Genomic DNA, 22,498 nt, shown 5'->3' with positions numbered 1-22,498 from the left:
TTGTCAGTGACAGATAAAGGTAATGGTATTGAAACAAATAGATATAATTCTGTCTAAAAAGAAGAGTTATGAAACTTCTTATAGTTTCCCAATCCTAGTAAGAGAGATCATGTAAGTAATACACAGTAGTTGTGTTTGATCTTTATATATACACTGCCAACGGAAAGTGCCTTTGCCACAAAGTCAAAGAAAATAAGTAGTGCATATTTATCCAAATCATAAAACCAACAAAGTAATATAAAGAAAAATGGAAAATTAATCCATAATTCAAATATTTATTTATATTTATTTTGGACTTTAATTTATTTCTCCTTTCAACTGCAAATAACCATTTATGATATATTACACATATCTAGAGTCTTCTTTTTTTCGTTTTGTAAAGCATGAATGGTGGCTATAACTGTTTTTTTACACAAAGACTTGAATGTGTGATTTCTTCATTTCAAAGATCCTGTCGCATTTATTTTATAATTTTAGAGAACAGTGTAACAATACGTGCATTGTCAAGTTGACCACAGTGTCAAATCACTGTACATTTTGTATATGTAATTATATTTCTGATCAAAATCACATTTTCATGTACAAATACCCATTTAAAGAGAGAAAATTATTTTTTACAATTACAAGTGGGTATACAACAATGTGTGGTATAGTATTTCTGGCTTTTGAAAACTTTAATTATTCCTTGCTTTTGAAGTAGTTTGAAAGCTTTTTTTTGATTTTTTAGATGTCATTTTCTGTGATGTAAACGGAGACACAAAGATAAATGCCTTTGATTTTTAATTACATTACATGTAAATGAAATGATCTTAAAAATTGCATAATTGCTTATTGCAGTTTTGCACATTTTGATCAACACTTTCTCTTTTCTTTAGTGTAGAATTCACTTTAACACTGATTTTTTCATAGTTAAAGAAATTCAGGCAATAAAAAACATAGGGTCATATGCTTGATGTATCGTGGGACTGATATGAATTTGTTTTTTACGTCTAGCAAGGTTTCATTATTGGAGTATATTGGAAGATCAATTTTGGTTTCCATGTATAGAAAAACTCGAACTCAAACAATGTAGATTTTTTATGAAACTTCTTACTGTTTAAATGGGAAATAGCATTCTGACTAACAAGAGAAATTTCAGATATATAATGCAACATAAGTTTTCTCAAATTTTACTCATTGTTCTCCATTGATAGAATACAATTTAAAACAAAATATGCTCGCATAGGTAGATTGTTGTATTTCTTACTAAGATTGAGGATAGTTTCAATGTAACACTCCTTTCCCAAACCTCACCCATCCAATGTAGACATGACTACCAGTTACCCAAGTAGAAAGTTAGAAACCCAAGTAGCAGTTTTTAAAACAACTTAACCCGATATACAAGATTGTTTTAAGTAACTTGGTTTTGAATCTGAACTCAAAATAATATTATTAATATATGCAAGTACCAAAGTACATGGTACTTAAGACCATGTATGTTGTTAAACGTTGCTTAAAACAGATAAGACACCTACTTAAAAACTTACAACAACCTTTCAACAAATCTTAGACATTTGTATTAGGTAAAGTTTTTTAAATGAGCTTTTGTTTATATATATTTTAAATCTTGTTTTCACAGTGATTTATGAAGAGACTCCCTTTCACTTAGATAAGGCGACTCACTGTCAAGTAGTTTAACATACCTTTAACATCATGTCTTCATTTTAGCTCGACTGTTGGAAGAATAGTCTAGCTATTCTACTCACCCTGACGTTGGCATCAGCGTCACACCTTGGTTAAAGTTTTGCATGCAAGTACATATGGCTATAGCTTTGAAACTTACTTTAAGCTTTACTTTTCGAAGAAAAAGAAGAGCTATTGCACTCGCCCTGGCATCAGTGTAGGCATTGGTTAAACTTAAAGTTTTTGATAAAGTCAAATATCTCTGTTACTATCAAAGCTATTGATTTGAAACTTAAAACAGTTATTTACAATCAAAGTCTACACCAGGAGAAACAATCCCAATAACTCTGATTTGAATTTTGACAGAGTTATGCCCCTTTTTAACTTAACATTTTTTTCGTTAAGTTTTTGATAGTCAAATATCTCTGTTACTTTCAAAGCTTTGACCTGAAACTTAAAATAGTTATTTTCTTTCAAAGTCTACACAAGAAGAAACAGTCCCCATAACTCTGATTATATATTTGATTCAGTTAAGCCCCTTTTACTGGCAAAGCTCTAATTTACAGTCAAACACTGAGAAAAATCGAGGGTGCTGTCTTACGGACAGCTCTTGTTTCTTTTTCTAGGTCAATTACCAACCTCACTAGGTCAAATCCCATAACACTGACATGTATTTTAGCCAAATTATGCCCCCTTTTTAGCTCGACTATTCAAAGAATAGTAGAGCTAGTGGACTCACCCATGCGTCGGCGTCAGCGTCAGCGTCCCGATTTGGTTAAGGTTTTGTATGTAAGCTGATATCTCAGTAACCACTTGTGGGAATGGATTGAAACTTCACTCTTATTCACTGTGATAAACTGACCTACATTGCAAAGGTTCCATAACTCTAATTTGCTTTTTTACAAAATTATGCCCCTTTTTCGACTTAGAAATTCTTGGTTAAGATTTTGTATGTAAGCTGGTATCTCAGTAACCACTTGTGGGAATGGATTGAAACTTCACACACTTATTCACTGTGATAAACTGACCTACATTGCAAGGGTTCCATAACTCTATTTTGCTTTTTTACAAAATTATGCCCCTTTCTGACTTGGAATTTGTTGGTTAAGGTTTTGTATGTAAGCTGGTATCTCAGTAACCACTTGTGGGAATGGATTGAAACTTCACACACTTATTCACTGTGATAAACTGACCTACATTGCACAGGTTCCATAACTCTATTTTGCCTTTTTTACAAAATTATGCCCCTTTTTCGACTTAAAAATTCTTGGTTAAGGTTTTGCATGTAAGCTGGTATCTCAGTACCCACTAATGGGAATGGATTGAAACTTCACACACTTGTTCACTGTCATGATCTGACATACACTGTGTAGGTCCCATAACTCTACTTTGCATTTTTTTTCAAAATTATGCCCCTTTTTCGACTTAGCAGTTTTTGGTTAAGTTTTTGTATGTAAGCTGGTATTTCAGTATCCACCTATGGGAAAGGATTGAACTTCACGCACTTGTTCACTTTATGAGCTGATAAGCACTGTGAAGGTTCCGTAACCCTTTTTCCCATTTTTACAAAATTATGCCCCTTTTTCGACTTCCGTATTAATTAAGTTGACATGGCTGTTGAATAGTCGAGCGTTGCTGTCCTCCGACAGCTCTTGTTGACTTATTAAATCCTGGGTAAAGTTTTGCATGCAAGTTACTATCTCAAAAACTAATACAGATATTAAATTGAAACTTTACAGGTGTCTTTGGGGTTATAAAACTAGGCAATAGCATCAAGTCCCATAACTCTGACCTGCATTTTGACAAAATTATGCCCCCTTTTGGACTTAGAAATTAAATTGAAACTTCACAGGTGTCTTTGGGGTTATAAATGATAGCATCAAGTCTCATGATGATTGGTAGAGATCTTGGAGCTGAATTTGAACCCTTGTTCTCATAGTCAGTGCCCCCTTATATTGTGCCAAACTTTCTTATAAATTGGGTACTGTGAAATCATTTAATTTCATGGGCATGAAATTTCGTGGTTTTGGTCAAAACAGCAATTTCGTAGGGATATGAATTCGTGGGATTTCAACTTTCAAACATAAAATGAACGGGAATTTTACATGTTCGTTGGGATTTAATTTCGTGGATTGACTCAACCACGAAATTCACGAAAATTAGTCCCCCACGAATATTAATGATTTCACAGTATCAGTTGGAAAAAGAAAGTATAACAAATCTTTTTAACTGACCTTTTTTCTTGTTTGTTTTTGTGGTCTGGAATTTAATGCCTTGAAGAATTATTTTGTTTGGTCTATAAGTACTATGAAAGGAATTAACCTGTTAAAGTGATTAACCTTAGTAATCTTGTACTGTGTCCATTTTTATATAGATTTTGTAGAATGGGAATTTTGTTGGTTATTATGTCTAACAGAGGCTTATCTTACACCTACAAAGGCTTAAATTGGTCTTGTTTATGTAAAAATATATCATACGGTTACATGACTTCTTAGGTTGCATACTTATTACAGTAAATCATGTTTAAGAAATTAAGCTGAACTGTTTGAAATTTTTCAAATATTAAATCGAGCTTTTAGTGTCACCCTTAAGTCTGTGTCAGCTAGCATCCATGTAAAGTCAGTGTCACAAAAGTTTTATGCTGAAGGTTCAATCATGATAAGTAACCTCACAGTACAAATTTCATAAACTCTAGCTTTGTCAAAATTATGCTACTTTTTAAAATAGAAATTTGGTGAAAGTTTTCAAAATTACTGGTTGGGAACCATTTTCCGGACACAGTATTTTGGCTCCATTATTCCCTAAAAGAATTTTTGACATAAATGAAGCCCACACTGCACAAACTTCAGCTCCTGCCGCATCCAATGTTGTAACCAGCATCGCGTTGTGACATAAAATTTTTGTTCCATAGGGCCTCAAATTGGGTCACTCAAAGAAGTTATTTTCCCTGTCAGGTAAACCAGTCAATTTGATATCAAAATAAGTAATTAAACTATTTCTACACAGACTTTATCATTCATCTCTTCAAAATTGCACTTGAAACATATCCCGACTTTCAATAGCAGCTACGAAAGCAAACCGAGGTTGACTATAAAAAACTCGAATTCTGTCTAACACGAATTCTTGATAATTCCAATAAATATAGAATAAAATTAGTGCAAAAATCGACAGCCCTGCATCCTAAGTAACTTTTACTGTGAAACTTAAAGTAGAACATGTTATCAGCAGACAATCATTATGTAGTTTAATTATTTCTTCCCCTCTTGATGCATCGGCTAGTGTGAACTACTGCGCATGCGCAATGCTATCTTCATGCCCCGTTAAGACAGAAAGTTCTTTTGTAAACTTAGATGAGTTATCATCAAACCCAAACATACAGCCTTATAATTTAGTGGTTTGTTGTAGACATGAAGAACAAACATCTTAATGATCTAGTTGAAACGATTATATGAATAACAACGAAATAAAGTGGATATTGCATGTGTCCGGAAACTGGTACTGTCCGGAAATTGTTCCCAACCAGTATGTCCCTTTTTAAAAAAGTAATTTTATGACAGTTTCGCTTGTAAGCAGGTTTCTCAGAAACTACTTGACTGAATGAATTCTTCAGACTCATCAGAAGTATTCCTCATCATGGAGGATGATGATCACACAGAGCAGGTCATAACTCTTGTTAACATTTTAACAAAATTATGCCCCTTTTTTAACATAGAAATTTTGTAGAAGATTTATAAGTTAGCCAGCTTTTCCTAAAAACTATTACCCAAATGTATTAAGCACCATGTAGATCTTTGGTAGACCTTTCCTGGCAGGTTTCATTACTGTTGATTTACATTATGGCAAAACTGTGACTCTTTTTAACTTAGATAATATTGTGAAAGTGTTGCAGGTAAGCAGGTATCTCAGTCAGTGTTGTACTGAATACTTTAAGATTGTTCATAAGCCTTTAAGATCATGAAATGACCATTCTGAGCCAGGTTCCATATCTCCGACTTACAGTTTACACAGTTTTGCCCCTTTTTCAATGTAGAAAATTGTGTTAAGCTTTAATGTATTTGAGCTGGTGTTATGTGAACATGGTGAAAGAATCATCAAAGTTGAGTGTGCTGTCAATAGACTAGCCTGGCTCCCTGGCTGCATGTTTTTTTTTATATATATAAATACTGCAAGCAAAATAAGAAAATCTTTAGCCTCTAAAATAGCACATTTTATCTGATGTCTGAACCTATGTTCGGAGCCAGGGGCAATAAAAAAGTCAATGTAGAAACAACCTGCTGGAGTTACTTCCCTCTTAATGAATAAACATATATATGTAAATAAGAACAAACATAGGGACGGGAGCCAGTCTATCAATAGACACCAGGTCCTCTTGTTGAAAAATGAAAAATACACCTGTTTTTTTTTTTTTCTGAAATTATTTAAACATAATTTATCATTCATTCAAGCATAAAACTGTTCTCTGGAATGTTTATGATTTTTTTTATAAAACCAGAGTAAAACCACAGATTAAGAAAAGTTTAAACAAGTAAAAGAATTTTCCAGAAAGAAATTTACATAGACTGAAGAATTATGGAAAATTGAAAAAACATTTGAGCCGTGCCATGAGAAAACCAACATAGTGGGTTTGCGACCAGCATGGATCCAGACCAGACTGCGCATCCGCGCAGTCTGGTCAGGCTCCATGCTTTTAAAGCCTACTGCAATAAGAGAAACCTTTAGCGAACAGCATGGATCCTGACCAGACTGCGCGGATGCGCAGGCTGGTCTGGATCCATGCTGTTCGCAAACCCACTATGTTGGTTTTCCCATGGCACGGCTCATTTTTACTTTAATTTACAGAATGACTGTGCAGTATTGATTTAAGTGATATCTTATGAGGATGCTATAAATCTTGCTTTAAAAGATTTTTTTATCATAAGGCGTAAAAAAAATTGTTAAAACTTTGTTTCCTGTATCCAGACCTACCCTAAATTTTTGGCCCAACCCTAGATATTTTTATGGCCTTGGAGAATTTTTTTTCAACTTTTTAACAAAAAGTTGCAAAACTGCACTTTTTATGCTTTAAAGGTGGTCAATCACATTTAAACAGCATTTAATGACATTTTTTACTTTTTGTATATTCTGGTAGAGAATTATTTAAGGAACAAAAAGACCGATTACATAGAGTTAGATTCCTATTTGAAATGTATATTTTATTATTTTTATAAAATTTTGTAATTACTCCCCTTTAATATGAAAGTATATAAAAAGCTGGGTATTTCTTTTTATTTCGATACAATGTCTAGTTTTACATTTGCATTTGATAGACATATCAACTATTGAACAATCTGAACCAAATGCAAGTTTAAAAGCTGTGTGTAGCTTCTGAATTCATTTATTTCCAATCTGTCTTGGTTGCGCAACCAAGATAGGCAAAGGGAGATAATAATAATTTTTCAAACTTGCATTTCTAATGAATTCCATCTAAATACATAATTTTTAATGCAAATATTTTACAAATATATTACAATATGTCTAATATTTATACATTTCCTTAGGCAAAGTATGTTTATCAAATTTTTACTTATGATAAAATAACTCTATCCTGGCAACAAGGATAGGAAAATGAAATTTTAAAAAATACCTCCAGTGAAAATCTAATTTGTATTAAGTGTTAAGTGAACATAAATGTGTGTAAATGATCAGATGCTAAAGTTTCGAACAAATCCGTTACATGGCCAAAATCTGATTATCCACCTTTAAACGTGGTCAGAGAAGTTAGAAATCAACTTACTGATGCTCTAAAGGCATAACCCCCTTATTTGTATTCATTTTTTGACACAAAAATAATTTCCAAAAAAGTCCCACTTAATAACCCTCACCCCCGCCCATCCACCCACCAAAAACAACAACCTACCTACCCTAAATTTTTTAGCATGTTACCGGAAACAAACAATTTTTTTTAAGCCTAACAGTTGAAGTAGTAAAGTAGATATGGAGGCCAATCTGACTAAAGTACTTGATCTTCTAAACGAAGATCTGAGAATGACCCATTCACATTCGTCTTCTGTATATTTTGGATTTCCAATATTGCTATTTTTATTTTCGCAAATCTAATTTTATTTGAACCAATCAGACGACTGGATTCAACAAGCATTTGGCTGAACTATCAAAATAGTGTGGAATGTCAAAGAGTAAGAAAAATGTGCTGTCATCCGGGGCTCGAACCCAGGACCCCTCGCTTACAGGGCGAGCACCCTACCGACTGAGCTAACCGGCTGTCTGATACTTTACGTGACCAAGTCCGTACCATGACATGATTTCTCTCAAAACACGAGGGCGTAGTCATAAGAATTGTAAATATGAAAAACCCAGGCTAAATATAGATTTACAACATGTCATAAGTAAGGCTCTGATTGGCTAGCGGAAGGGACGTCAGAACGAGGCTATCAATAGCACATCTTCAGATCCTAAGCGTAGCGTAATAGGAGATGTACTTTAGTCAGATTGATATGGAGGCATGCATTCGTGGGTTAGGCAAAAATTTGATAACGTATCTAATAAAGAGTTAGTTTTCCTATTCTAGGACTATTAAAACTTGATAATTTTTATTTGATTTTACAGATAAACTAGAAAATGAGTCTTTCAATAAGAGATATTATGTTACATCTTTTTATTCAGATCTTAAAGTAAGTAATATTATTGTCAGCGTGAGGTGTTTACAGATATTCAAAGCAGATGGTCATCAGTTTCCGAAATCTTGCAGCCGATGAGAACCAAGCGTTTGCTGCAAGGATCAAAAACACGCATTGTCCTAGTCTGATTGTCTGGTACCATGACTACTTGTATCAAACTGTTGAGCGAATTAATAAACATGTCGATTTACAATCTGGTTCTGATAATAATTTCAGTGCTGGCATCATGTGGCCGCCGCACTACTTTTTATGGCGGTATATTATATGTGTGAAAATATTCCGAATTTAAATGGACTAATTTTATTTGAAGTTAAAAATTATTCCCCATGACCATTCATCAGAGAAAAATAGATTCGGATAAATGAAAAGTTTACCGCGACTGATTTATCACACCATGAAAACGGTATCCAGATTACACACACCTTCATCTCAAGTACAGTTTTTCAGCTAGAGTCAAATTTTATTCATGTTTTTCCTTTCTCGAGATCTTGAACCTATATTGCGTTAAATAAAGTGTTAGTTTTCTTTAGAAAGATCTGATAAAATATGAATCCCATTTTTTTAAGTTTTATTTGAGAGATATAGTCAGTGAAAAAAATGTTGTATAAAGTTAAAAGAACTCATTTAAATTCTTCAAATTTCTTATTCAGATAGAATGTTGTGAAGTAACAAGACAGTGAGAAATAATGTTGACTCTTTACAGTGACACATACTTCTGTAATGCCAATCATTGCGAACATTTGATTGTAAATAAGTACTAATTTATTATTATTTGTAGAAATTATCATATACATGAAAAGTTTGAATAAAGTAAAATTACTGTAATGACAAACACCAGGATAATCTTATTCAATGAAAAATTCGTAAATTGTAATCCTAACGTGAATAGTTCAATTTAATTTGATAAGTTGGAAATTATTCTGATAGAAAACGCGGACAATTTATTGATAAAAAAATTGTAATCAATTACTCTGGCCAATTTAGGTATTTGATCTCTATTGGTTCCTCAAAGTATTAAATTTTCTGTTTACAGAAATATCATATATTATTAAATGATATTTGGTTATTTCGGTGAACAGTTGAAATATTTTTCACCGAGTTAATACAAGGTTCAATATTTTCATGAGTTGAGAGTGAAAATTTAAAATCTAGTGTTCACTCCGTGAAAAATATTTTGATCTTACATGTAAAACAAGCAAATCTTCTTTTATTTCATTTCTTTTGAAGGCACTGACCTCCAGAGTTTTGCTAAAAAGGACCTTTCATTTAAATTGAGGTTTGGTCATATTATGAACATCAGAACATGAGTTTTTCTTTCTAAACTGTCATGATAATGCCAAATCAAGAAAAACAACATGCCTGAGTTGAAATCGAGCCCGGGCTGCAGTGGCAATAAAAAATTTCCAGCGTTCTTGACCAGTATACCACAGAGAAATACATACTTACTGATCATTAGGTATAAAGCTTTATCATTAAGGCACTTTACCGCTGGTATCCCGTTACAAACCTTCAATTTTGAGTGGAAAGATTGTAAAAACAAACCAATTCTTATGTGTTTCCACACATACACATATAATCTGTCAGTAACTAAGTTTTAAAGCCTTTTTAAAAAATATAACCATCTAAAAAAATTTCCTTTTTTGTTGTTGTATGATCTGGAGGTCTTTTTGTTTTGTTTATTTCAGTATTGACAAACATGGCTACAATGACAACATTCATGATATGATTATTTATATTTTCTGAAGGGAAATAAAAATAAAATTATGATAATATGAATTATGTAATGCAACCAGGTATCTATATTCATATCGAGGATTGAACATTCAAATCAAGGAATAGCAATTTATTTATAGTTGGACCAGATTATTGATAGTAAACGGACATTATGATGAACAATGATTATTGATTAAAAAATAAGTAATTACTAATTAAATGGCTAAGTTAGAATTAGACTCTTGTCACTAAGTAATCAAATTTCTGCATTTGTAATATAATTTTATTAAAGATATTAGTCGGGACGTTAAAGCTACTTTTTACAATAATCAAGGTGATCAGATTCTATTTGAGATGTGAACATAATTCAAAACGGTTCATCCAGAAGAATATTTTTATCTTACATGTAAACAGAAATTTCATTAATTTCTTTGAAGCACTACTCCATTTTGCTAAAAGACTTTCATTTAAATTGAGGTTTGGTATTATAAATCATAGAAATGAGTTTTTCTTTCTAAATGTCATGATATGCAATCAAGAAAACAAAGCCTGATGAAATCGAGCCCGGGCTGCAGTGCCAATAAAATTTCAGCGTTTTGACCAGTATACACATGAGATACATACTTATGATCATTAGATAACTTTATCATTAGGCATTTTTAACCGCTGGTAACCGTTACAAACCTTCAATTTGAGTGGAAAATTGTAAAAACAAACCAATTCTTATGTGTTCCACACATACACATATAATCTGTCAGACTAAGTTTTATAAGCCTTTTTAAAATATACCATCTAAAAAAATTTCCTTTTTGGTGTTGTATAATCTGGGGTTTGTTTTGTTATTTCAGTATTGACAATGAATGGTACATACACATTCATGATATGATATTAAGATTTATCAGCAAGGGAAAAAAAAAATTCATGAAATATGCATATGTAATGAACCATATCAGTAAATCAATATCGGGGATAACACAAAAAAAGGAAGAAATCCCTTATTTCCATCGTGGTCCCTGTTAGTGATGTTCGGACATAGAGAGGCATGAAACATGATATTGATAAAAATTAAGAATTGCACTTAATTAAAGACTAGGTACAAAGTTTAGCAAAGTAGGACAAAATTCTGCATGTGTAATCTAATATTTAAAAAAAAAAGATCCTTAAAAGCACTTTTGAAAACAGCAAGGCTGGACAGATTCCTTATTTGAGATGGAAGCATATTCCATAATTTACAACCTATAAAGGAAAAAGACTTCAAACTAAAGCCTTTCACCCTTGGTAGCATAAAAGAGGTCAGTGCCTTTAAATGGTTTTTACCAAATTATACCAGTTGTAACCAACTCAACATCATACTGGTGGTGTTAAGTCACACTCATGACACAATGTTATAACTTAAATGATTCTTTAACATTTTTAGATTTCTTTTACATTCTAATATGCTGAAGCACATGTCAGGTATTAAATTAATATTCTTTCATGTTCAAGACAGGGTAATTTTGAAATGGTGAAAATTGAAATATGAAATCACACTATTTGAAACAGTGGAAGTTTCAATATTATAAATGAACTATGGAAAAACATAAATCAAAATATTTTCAGTGAGGAGAAAGTACTACTTTTAATATGTAAACCTGTTTAAACAGACCATTGATAAGTTTTAGGGCTCTGTCCATTTATCTGTCGTATGTTTGTTCTTACAAAGGACACACGTTGTTGTGTTCCGTTCTGTGCCAGCGTATCTTGGGTCATTCAGCCTGTTTATGCTCACCGATGTGGGAAGCATATAGCCGCTTTGGCTGTCCATTGGTCCTACAAGTCTTGTCCAAAGTATTTCTCAGCAACCACTGGCTGGAATTCAGCAAAACTTCACAGAAAGCTTCACTTCTAAGAGGAGATGTACATATTTTCTTTATGTTTCGGTTGCATGATTTTTCACTTTGTTGTTGCCCTTTGATTACTCCACATAACAAAAGTAAAAAACAAACTTTTGGGAGCATCCATGGTTTTACCAGTATTGTTTTAATTCTGTAATGGAGAAGTCTTATTTATAAAGTGTAATTGAACAAATTGTGTAACTATTACCTCTTTCAGCCTGCGCTGAGTGAAAAACCACAGATATTAGAGCGTGGATCGTGGACGAAAGCTGCACCAATCAAAGAGAAGAAACATCATATACATGTCAGTGACTCTATCGGCAATAACTACAGTCCAACAGCTCAACATCTTACATCCTCATATATATATGAAAATTATAAAAACAGTAAGTACAACCTGCAGTCTTATTCATGGGTACAGTAGGGTATGTTGCGTAAGAAATATGACTCTTTAAAATGTTCTGAAATGAAACAGTCATTGCTGATAAAAACATTTATAAATTTCATAGTTTGGAGACTTGAAATATATTGATGAAACTTCATCAAAAGCATCCATTACACTTGAGTGGTAGTTAGCACCAAGTCAAAGAAAAAATAATACCAGGCAACAGATCTTACAATTTCAAAATGTTTTTATTATAACTATATTTTATAGATGATAGGTCCTGTACGGCCTCCATGAAGTACTCAAGAGACATTAAGAGGACCAGTGTGCATTAAATTATAGAAACGTTAATTAAAGTAGACCCCCATGCTCATAGTCCGTAATTGAAATGCTTGTGTACCTGTAACCAGTTTTCCATAAAGTGCTTGTCAGATTTAATAAGGACTGATTTATGGCACTTGTCATACTTATAAAGAAAACTGAAATTTCATAACCACTTAAATTCCAGTTAGTATTATATTGTGAAATTGGCAATGATTCAGTTTTAAAAGCATTTGATTTTAAATACATAGCTCTGTTTCAGACATTGTTCGATCACTTAAGATCTGTTGGTACAGCCTGGCTCTCTGTCTATAAGAAATTGTTCGGATTATTTTCTTTTTATGTCATTGATTAAATCACAACTAGAAAGCATTGTATAATTCAAGGTAGCATAACTTTCATTTAGTTCGATTGAAGTCATTAAAATATAGGCTCAGTACATGCTAAGCAGGTAAATTCATGAATTTGGCCTTGCTACGGCCTTAGATAGCCCTTTACTCTCCAGAAAGAAGCACTAGATATTTGGTTGTGATTTGTGAATGAGACATGTTACATTCTTGAGTAATACTATGTTATTTGAATGGCATTTAATTTTCATTGTGCTATAATTTTTCAAAGAAGATGATTTAAGTGCTGTTTCTTAATAAAATTTTGCAGTTTTTTATGCTAGGAGCTTTTATGCAAATATCTCATTATTGTACCCCCCGACAACAAAGTTGTAAGGGGGGGTATACTGGTTTCAGGTTGTCTGTCTGTCTGTCTGTCTGTCCGTCTGTCAGTAGACGCAATCTTGTGCGCACCATCTCTCCTTATCCCCTTGACAGAATTTAATGAAACTTCACACAAGTGATCAGTACCAACAGTAGTTCTGCATGGGGAATGTTAGGTTCTTTTAGAAAAAAAATTTGCAGAGTTATGGGACTTTGTTTTTTTGTTACTATACTATATACATAGACACAATCTTGTGCGCACCATCTCTCCTCATCCCCTTCATACAATTTAATGAAACTTCACACAAGTGATCAGTAACAACAGTAGTTGTGCATGGGGCATGTTACGTTCTTTCAGCGACAAAAATTGCACAGTTATGGGACTTTGTTTCTTGTTAACATACTATGTACATACAGTCTGCATATGCAATCTTGTGCGTGCCTAGTCTACCAAACCCTTGCACACAATTTAATGAAACTTCACACAAGTGATCAGTACCAACCCTAGTTGTGCATGGTGCATGTTACATTCTTTTAGATAAATATTCTGCATAGTTATGGGACTTTGTTTTTTGTTACTATACTGTATACATACAGTCTATATACATACAGTCCACATAATTATGCAATCTTGTGTGCGTCATATTGCAATGTACTGTGTCAGTGCATGCGGGAGGTACATTCATCACCTTTAGTGATAGTTCTAGTTAACTTTGTTTTTTATTAAAATGAACAAAACGGGTGCATTAAAGGCACCTACCTCCAGATTTTGGTTAAAAATTATCTGCCATTAAAATTGAAGTTTGGTCATATTATATGAAATTAGAACATGAGTTTTAGTTTCTAGAATATTTTAAAAATGCCAAATCAAGAAAAAAAAAAACATGCTTGAGTCGGGAATCAAACCCGGGCCACAGCGGCAATAAAGTTTTTTCTGTGTTCTTGACCAATACACGGTGGAGGAATATGTACTTAACGGTAATAGTCGCTTACTATACAGCTTTATGATTAAGGCAGTTTACCTTTGGTACCCAGTTGTATAGGCATTTCAATTTTCAGTGGAAGAAATAGTAAAAACAACTAATTCTTATGTGTTTCAATAACATTTAATCTGTCAGTTACTAAGTTTCAAAGCTTTTTTAAGAAATACAGCAATGATCATTTCTGATATCAAAAAAGTTCCTTTTGTTTTTGCCATAATTATGATCTGGAGGTAAGTGCCTTTAAAGTATCTTCTGGGATGAATATTAGCAAGGACCAAAACACTTTTACAGAATTATTTAGCAAATATTTCTTCTGGCATACACTGTTAGCTTTAATTTTTCAGTATATATATATATATATATGAGAAATGTTTGTTTGTTTGTGTGTCAAATATTGATCCACAAACTAGCCTCATGTTATCATTTTCCAGTTTCTATCCCCAATTTGGTAGCCAAATTGCTATCTGATTTATTTGAATATGGACTAGATAAATATGAAAATCTTTATACCAACAAAATATGACAGTGTATTAGTTTGCATAGGAATAAATTTGCATTTAATTAGAGAACATCGATAATCTGCCAAAACCTCTACGGTTTCAAATTCTAGATTAAAAAAAATTAAAGTCAATATAATTTGATTGATTATTCACAGTGTTATAAGTTATCAATGCTGTGAAATTTATTATCAGAGTTTATCAACAGTTCAGTTTACAAGTTTTTGCAGTACAATTTATCTTTTAAGCATTATTTTGTTTATGATTGCTAGTAGTTATATAATCTGGTTTTAATTGCTCTTATGCTGGATAAGCGCCTGTAATGTGGATATTTTAGGCGACATAAGCCTAATGCCTACTCAAAATTAAGATTTAGATATGTTTGCATTAGAATGTCTTTAAATTATTATTTCAAACCCAGTCAGGGTTGAATAATTTATGTTAGAAGCTTATCCATCTTGCTCTGATCAGGTCACTGTTTTTGCAAAGATCCTTTGCAAAGATGTCTGCCTAGAGGTACACTTTTACCTCAGAAAATTTCAATTTCAACACATGAAAAATTTATCAGCACTATTAGAACTGGTTACAGTGAAACCACATGCTCCTTGTAAACACTCGCATGTGACAATACTCCTGATTTGTTATTTACTAAACCTAACATCATAGTTTGCTTTGTACTACAATTTTCAGGTTTCACAGGAGAGGAAAGCTACTATCTCACTCCGAGACAGCGCATTTTCACTCAACCACCACCAATTGATGCAAATGGTGCATTTTTAACAGTCAGAGCTCCCAAAAATATGTAAGATTTCTAGCTTAATCCCTTGATACTGCCTGTAAACTATATATTAGCCGTGCCATGAGAAAATCAACATAGTAGCTTTGCGACCAGCATGGATCCAGACCAGCCTGCACATCCGCGTAGTCTGGTCAGGATCCATGCTGTTCGCTAACAGTTTCTCTAATTGCAATAGACTTTAAATGTGAACAGCAATGATCCTGACCAGACTGCGCGGATGCGCAGGCTGGTCTGGATCCATGCTGGTCGCAAAGCCGCTTGTTGGTTTTCTCATGGCACGGCTCATATATGTGGAAGATTTTTAGGTGTTGTGCTTTACTATTTTAAGGTCGAAAAAAATTCTTCTATCTAATTTAAGTTTTAAAAACATAAAATTATAATATCACTTGCATTTTTATTGCTTTTGTTTCATGTTTTTTCAAGTAAATTATTGAAATATAAAGCTGGATTATATTTTGAAAATTTCACTGAAATAATGCCAGGGATGATGGGGTGACCTCCTCCCTCCTCCTTTGCCAACAGCTTGAAAAGTCTTGATATGATCGAGAACTTGTCAGTATAGTAGTAACCCCACCCCTCTCTACACACACGCACGCACGCACGCACGCACGCACGCACGCACGCACGCACGCACGCACGCACACACGCACACACACACGGGTGTCACACCCCACCAAAAAAAACCAAAAAAAACAATTTTCATTTTTAGCTCATCTGATTTTTTGAAAAAAAATGATGAGTTATTGTCATCACTTGAGCGGTTGTCGGCGTCGGCGTCGGCGTCGGCGTTGCCTGGTTAAGTTTTATGTTTAGGTCAGCTTTTCTCCTAAACTATCAAAGCTATTGCTTTGAAACTTGGAATACTTGTTCACCATCATAAGCTGACCCTGTATAGCAAGAAACATAACTCCATCTTGCTTTTTGCAAGATTTATGGCCCCTTTTGTACTTAGAAAATATCAGATTTCTTGGTTAAGTTTTATGTTTAGGTCAACTTTCTCCTAAACTATCAAAGCTATTGCTTTGAAACTTGGAATACTTGTTCACCATCATAAGCAGACCCTGTACGTCAAGAATCATAACTCCATCTTGCTTTTTGCAAGATTTATTGCCCCTTTTGGACTTAGAAAATCAGTTTTCTTGGTTAAGTTTTATGTTTAGGTCAGCTTTTATCCTAAACTATCAAAGCTATTGCTTTAAAACTTGCAACACTTGTTTACCATCATAAGTTGACCCTGTATAGCAAGAAACATAACTCCGTCCTGCTTTTTGCAAGATTTATGGCCCCTTTTTGACTTAGAAAATATCAGATTTCTTGGTTAAGTTTTATGTTTAGGTCAACTTTTTCTCTTAAACTATCAAAGCTATTGCTTTGAAACTTGCAACACTTGTTCACCATCATAAGCTGACCCTGTACAGCAAGCAACATAACTCCATCCTGCTTTTTGCAATAATTATTGCCCCTTTTGGACTTAGAAAATCATTTTCTTGGTTGAGTATTATGTTTAAGTCAACTTTTCTCATAAACTATTAAAGCTATTGCTTTAAAACTTGCAACAGTTTTTCACCATCATAAGTGGACACTGTACATCAAGAAACATAACTCTATCCTGCTTTTTGCAAGAATGATGGCCCTTTTTAGACTTAGAAAATCATGGGTAGGACAATATTTCTATTACACAAAAAAAATCAGATGAGCGTCAGCACCCGCAAGGCGGTGCTCTTGTATAATTCTAACTGTTATGGAACTACACTTGAGCGCATAAGAATATGAATTATAAATAACTGGAATTACACTGAAGAGATATGAAAACGCAATAAACATGCCTGTATATATTTTTTACTACAAAAAGCACCACCTTGAAATGTTCTACATACACATCTCGATACTCTATACCCATTGTGTTAATTTTACAGTCTTGTGCTGATTAAATTTGAACACAATGGGTAAAGAGTATCGAGATGTGTATGTGTTGAACATTTTAAGGTGATGCTTTTTGTAGTAAAAAATATATCCAGGCCTACGTTTGTTGCATTTTCATGTCTCGTCGGTGTAATTTCCAAAGTTGCAGTAAACATATGAAAGTATGTAAGTACCTACAAAACATAAAGATATAAACTTGACCGTATGAAAATATAAAAGAAGTCTAAAAAACTTGAAGAATTATTTAATTTTTCTCTAATAATTAACATTGTGTCATCTTGATTTTGCATGTGAACTTTCCCAGTCCATGCAATGTTGCATGTGTATAACTGGTAGAATTTGCTAACAACCATTTATTTTGAAAGACATGAAATAAAAAGAAAATTTTCTTGTTTAACGTGCAAGATGGAAACATTTTTCTCTAGTGAACAATAGATTTTAAATTTTCACTAGCGGCTGCACCACTCCTAAAGCTCATACTACATCTGATGTTCACTCAGTAATTCCACTCAAACATCTTAACAAATATTCTCTCTTACCTATTTCTGTGATTTCACTTAAGAAATAATTTATGGAAAAATTGTGTTTTAACGCTATTAATACACGAAAAAGAGGTTGTACATCCGAGGAATAATCTCACAAGGGCGTAGCCGGAGTGAATTATTCTGGCAACGTATAATCGATTTTGAGTGATTAATTTAAGTAAAACATGATTTTGCTATACATTATTTCGATTCTAATATGCCCTTCATCTAAAACAAGATAAAATATAGTAGCGCTCTTTCTTGGTCACAACAAAAGCATTGGTGTCATTGCCTGTTAACGTGACATCATTTTAGCGTCAGCATGTTTTAACAGAAACTAGCATATTTGAATGTTGAATAAAAAACTCAATTCAGAAATTATACAGGAGAATGGAACAATGTTAATAGTTATTATATTGCACAGAAGTTCATGATCATTTTGTGAATAGTGAAATTTGACTCAAACGTTAGATTTCTTAAGCAGAGATGTCAACAATATCTCTAATAAAATGTAGTGTTTACATTACTTCTCTTTCATATCTACAGTAAATATTTCCCCTATTTTATTGTCGACATCAGTAAGTATAGGCCTGGTCTAAGATAAATATCACATTTTTCTTTCATATCAACTTACAGATGTCATAACACCTCCTGTCTGTTTTATTATGTTAACAAATCAGCACTGGTGTTTATTAATTTTTAGTTAATTATTCATCTTCGTGGGAAACTAATTTTCATGGATTTCCTGGTGGAGTCGATCCAAAAAATTAAACCAAATTCCCTTTCATCTTATCTCTTCAAAATTTGAAATCAAAATTGTAATTCCTACAAAAACCATGAAATTTTGTGCTCTCAAATTTTTTAAAAGTTTAATAGCCTCTTGGAAGAATTCTACATGTTTTTTTTTTTTTCAAAGAAAACCAAAAATCATTTTTTTGAATAGTATATCTGAAGCATTGTTATGGCCAATTACTGGCATTTATTAAGAGCAGAATATGTAACTTTAGTTATACTGATATTTTGCAGCATTCCGGAGTATGCCTCCGTGGAACCTACAAACTGGATCTATGGCATCAATGGTAGGAGAAGGTCTGCCCCCTCAGTGGCTTTCAGGTCTGACCCAGAGTTCCACGTACGACCCCCAGGGTTCACAACACTACCACAAATACAGAGCACCTCGGGCCTGGGCAGTGAGATAGAAACAAATACAGTTATTACAAATGGTAAGTCTATGTTAGATACTTCCGCAATGTGTGTATGGCGTACTTAATGAGACAATAAAAAAGATACGTGAAAATAGTTTGGTCTTATTCAGAACCATATCCTGTTTAAATTACAGTCAAAATTTTGTTCACTCGAGCTTGATGGGACTGGAAAAATTGGTTCTAATTTGTAGTTTGAGCCATGGAACAAAACATATTGTACAGGGATTATGCTGCGAAGGGCGGTGTTGGACTTATCCACTGTACTACTATAAACAGTAATGATGATAATAAATCATCTTGTTGATATTGGAACTACTTATTAACCAAGCATTGCCTTTCATATATGTCTGAATATGACTCTTTTAAATGCAACAACAGTGCTCCAGCTAGCTAATTTTAGCAGGTCGCATCGCCTGTTCCGAAATTCATTCTGCCCTGTTGCCCCGCCAGGCACCCTGCCTGTTTTACAACCATTCATTTCCTTTTTAGCCAACCTTCAATTTTTTGCCTCAGTGGTTATAATAAACTGCTTTATTGCACCTTTTTATCGAGTGATTAGTACAAACCTTGGGGTGAAAGGAAAAACTGAAACATTTATAGTTAAACATCAATCACATGGTTTCAAATGATTCAGACATTGAAAATGTATGAAAAAAGCTAGGGACCCAATCTGACTAAAGTACTTGATCTTCTAAACGAAGATCTGAGAACGACCCATTCACATTCGTCTTCTGTATATTTTGGATTTCCAAGATTGCTATTTTTATTTTCGCAAATCTATTTTTGTTTGAACTAATCAGACAACTTGTTCAAATGTCAAAGAGTAAGAAAAATTTGCAGTTAATCCAGGGCTCGAACCCGGGACCTCTCGCTTACAGAGCAAGTGCGCTACCGACTGAGCTAACCGGCTATCTGAATTTATCTACATAAAAATTGTTAATATCAAATATCAAGGCTTTTTAAAGCTTGCAGAATGTTGTAAGTTAACTTCTGATTGGCTAGCGGAAGGGTTGTCAGAACGAGGGCATCAATAGCTCGTTGTCAGCTCCTATGCGTAGCGTAATAGGAGATATACTTTAGTCAGATTGGCTAAGGACCATACCCACTGCTTGAGCCACCAATTCTCAAGCGAGCATGGTTTCATTGTAATGAAATAACATTTTCCAGTATTGTACGTCATATCAGTTAACATACTTTTTGTTAATTTAAATTTATTATTAATTGATAACAAAACACTCTGGAATGAGAAAAGGAAGAGACAATTTTCCAAAGTTCAGTTTAAATATACATAGATTATTGGAATACATTGATTATCAAATATGCATTGAAATAGACATTGAAATGCACAATAAATTGTTTCCTTGAATCACTTGTGTAGATGATTTTTTTTAATACTTTCATTATTGATATTTCCCTTTTGTAATAAGAAAACCAAATATTAAAGTGGTAAAGATTTTTATCTACACATACTTCAAATCTCTGGGGTTTCTGTTCAAAATTGAGACATTTAATATGCAAAGTGTAAAATGTTACATAAATCAGACTTTACCTTGATAGATCAAGATTTTTGATTTCATTGACTAGTCTTTGATATTTTTATTTATCTGTTTTCTCTATAGATTATTTCTAATGGCCCGATGTGACCCACTAACAAAGATTTAAGTTTCAAGTGTGGGGTAAATAATGTATTGATTTCACATTAACATTGACTGATAGTTTATGGATTTAGAAAAGAAAAAGGTTTTGACAGGTAGTTGAAAGCGCCCCCTGGATGCGAAAGTGCATCATTTTAAGAGCAAACTGGAGTCATAAAACCCTGTCTTAAAATTTTGAAAAGCACTTATCCAATTTAGTAGTATTTATAGCTTTCAAAAGAGATGTTTAAAATTTAATTAGAAAATACATCTTCATAAAGATTATAAATAGTTTTAGAGACTAAAACTAAATTAAAAATCTTGTCTATTAGTAAATTTAATTCATTTGTAATTGATGTAAAGACTTTTTAGGGCATTAAACTTTATTTGTAGAGAAGACCTACAATATTTCTCATTTATAGAGATTGTGCTGTCTGTTTGAGGGTCGAAAAATAGGTCACTAGGTCAAATCAAAGAGGAACCTTGTGTATGGATAGATGCTGTATTTTTCAATTGATCTTCATGAAATTTGGTCAGAATGATTGCCTTGATAAAATCTAGGTCGAGTTTGAATATGGGTCATCTGGGATAAAAAAAATAGGTCACTAGGTCAAATCAAAGAAAAACTTTGTGTATGCAATAGAGGCTGTATTTTTTAATTGATCTTCATGAAATATGGTCAGAATGATTGCCTTGTTTAAATCTAGGTTGAATTTGAATATGGGTCATCTGGAGTTAAAAAGTAGGTCACCAGGTAAAATCAAAGAAAAACCTTGTGTATGCAACAGAGGCTGTATTTTTCAATTGATCTTCATAAAGTTAAGTCAGAATGATTGCTTTGATGAAATCTAAGTCAAGTTTGAATATGGGTCACCTGGGATCAAAAACTAGGACACTAGGTCATATCAAAGAAAATACTTGTTTAAACTCAGGAGACCACATTTTTGGTCCAATCCTATTGAAAATTGACCAGAATATTTTTCCATGAAATCACTAGGTCAAACATGTTTTCACTGTTATGGTGTGTTTCTCGGGTGAGCAACCTAGGGCCATCTTGGGTAAAGGTTAAGTTATCCTGGGTTTTGAGCAATCCAAACCTATGAAAAAATAAGCAAAATGACTTGAGGACCTCATGAATTGCTTAAGTCAGCCCTGGTGCCCATTACATTGTAGTTGTAACAAGCAGTATTTGTCTTTGTGTGTGTGTGTCTGTGTGCATGCATGGGTGCATGGGTGTGTGTGTGTGTGTGAATATATATAAAATGTATATATTATATATTATTAGGTTATTATCCCCCGCCGATGAAATCGGGAGGGGGGTATTGAAATGGCATTGTCCGTCCGTCAGTCCGTCAGTCCTTCAGTCCATCCGTCCATCCTCAGCCATTTCTCAGTAACTACTTGGTAGAATTTCATGAAACTTGAAATAAACATGAACCAACATACTGCGATGATGCCCGTCAAGTTTTTTTTTTTTGATTGGTCAATTTCCCTCAGAGTTATTGCCCTTGATTTAATAAAAAATGTCCGTCTGCAGCTATTTCTCAGTAACTAACAGGTAGAATTTCATCAAATTTGAAATAGACATGAACCA

General features: G+C 33.4%; 1 protein-coding gene across 1 annotated transcript in view; it reads left to right on the top strand.

The window, feature by feature from the left end:
- The window catches only part of LOC123529765 (dynein axonemal heavy chain 3-like), a 128,921-nt gene that overhangs the window by 3,701 nt on the left and 102,722 nt on the right, over positions 1–22,498 (top strand). Inside the window, exons 3-5 of the mRNA XM_053520732.1 lie at positions 12,141–12,309; positions 15,510–15,621; positions 19,092–19,288. Of these exons, the coding sequence (XP_053376707.1) occupies positions 12,141–12,309; positions 15,510–15,621; positions 19,092–19,288 (478 nt within the window). The remainder of the gene's footprint in view (positions 1–12,140; positions 12,310–15,509; positions 15,622–19,091; positions 19,289–22,498) is intronic.

The sequence above is a fragment of the Mercenaria mercenaria genome, chromosome 13 (assembly GCF_021730395.1).
Source record: "Mercenaria mercenaria strain notata chromosome 13, MADL_Memer_1, whole genome shotgun sequence".
Lineage (NCBI taxonomy): Eukaryota > Metazoa > Mollusca > Bivalvia > Venerida > Veneridae > Mercenaria > Mercenaria mercenaria.
The sequence above is the reverse complement of the archived record's forward strand: the minus strand, read 5'-3'. Positions and strand labels throughout refer to the sequence as shown.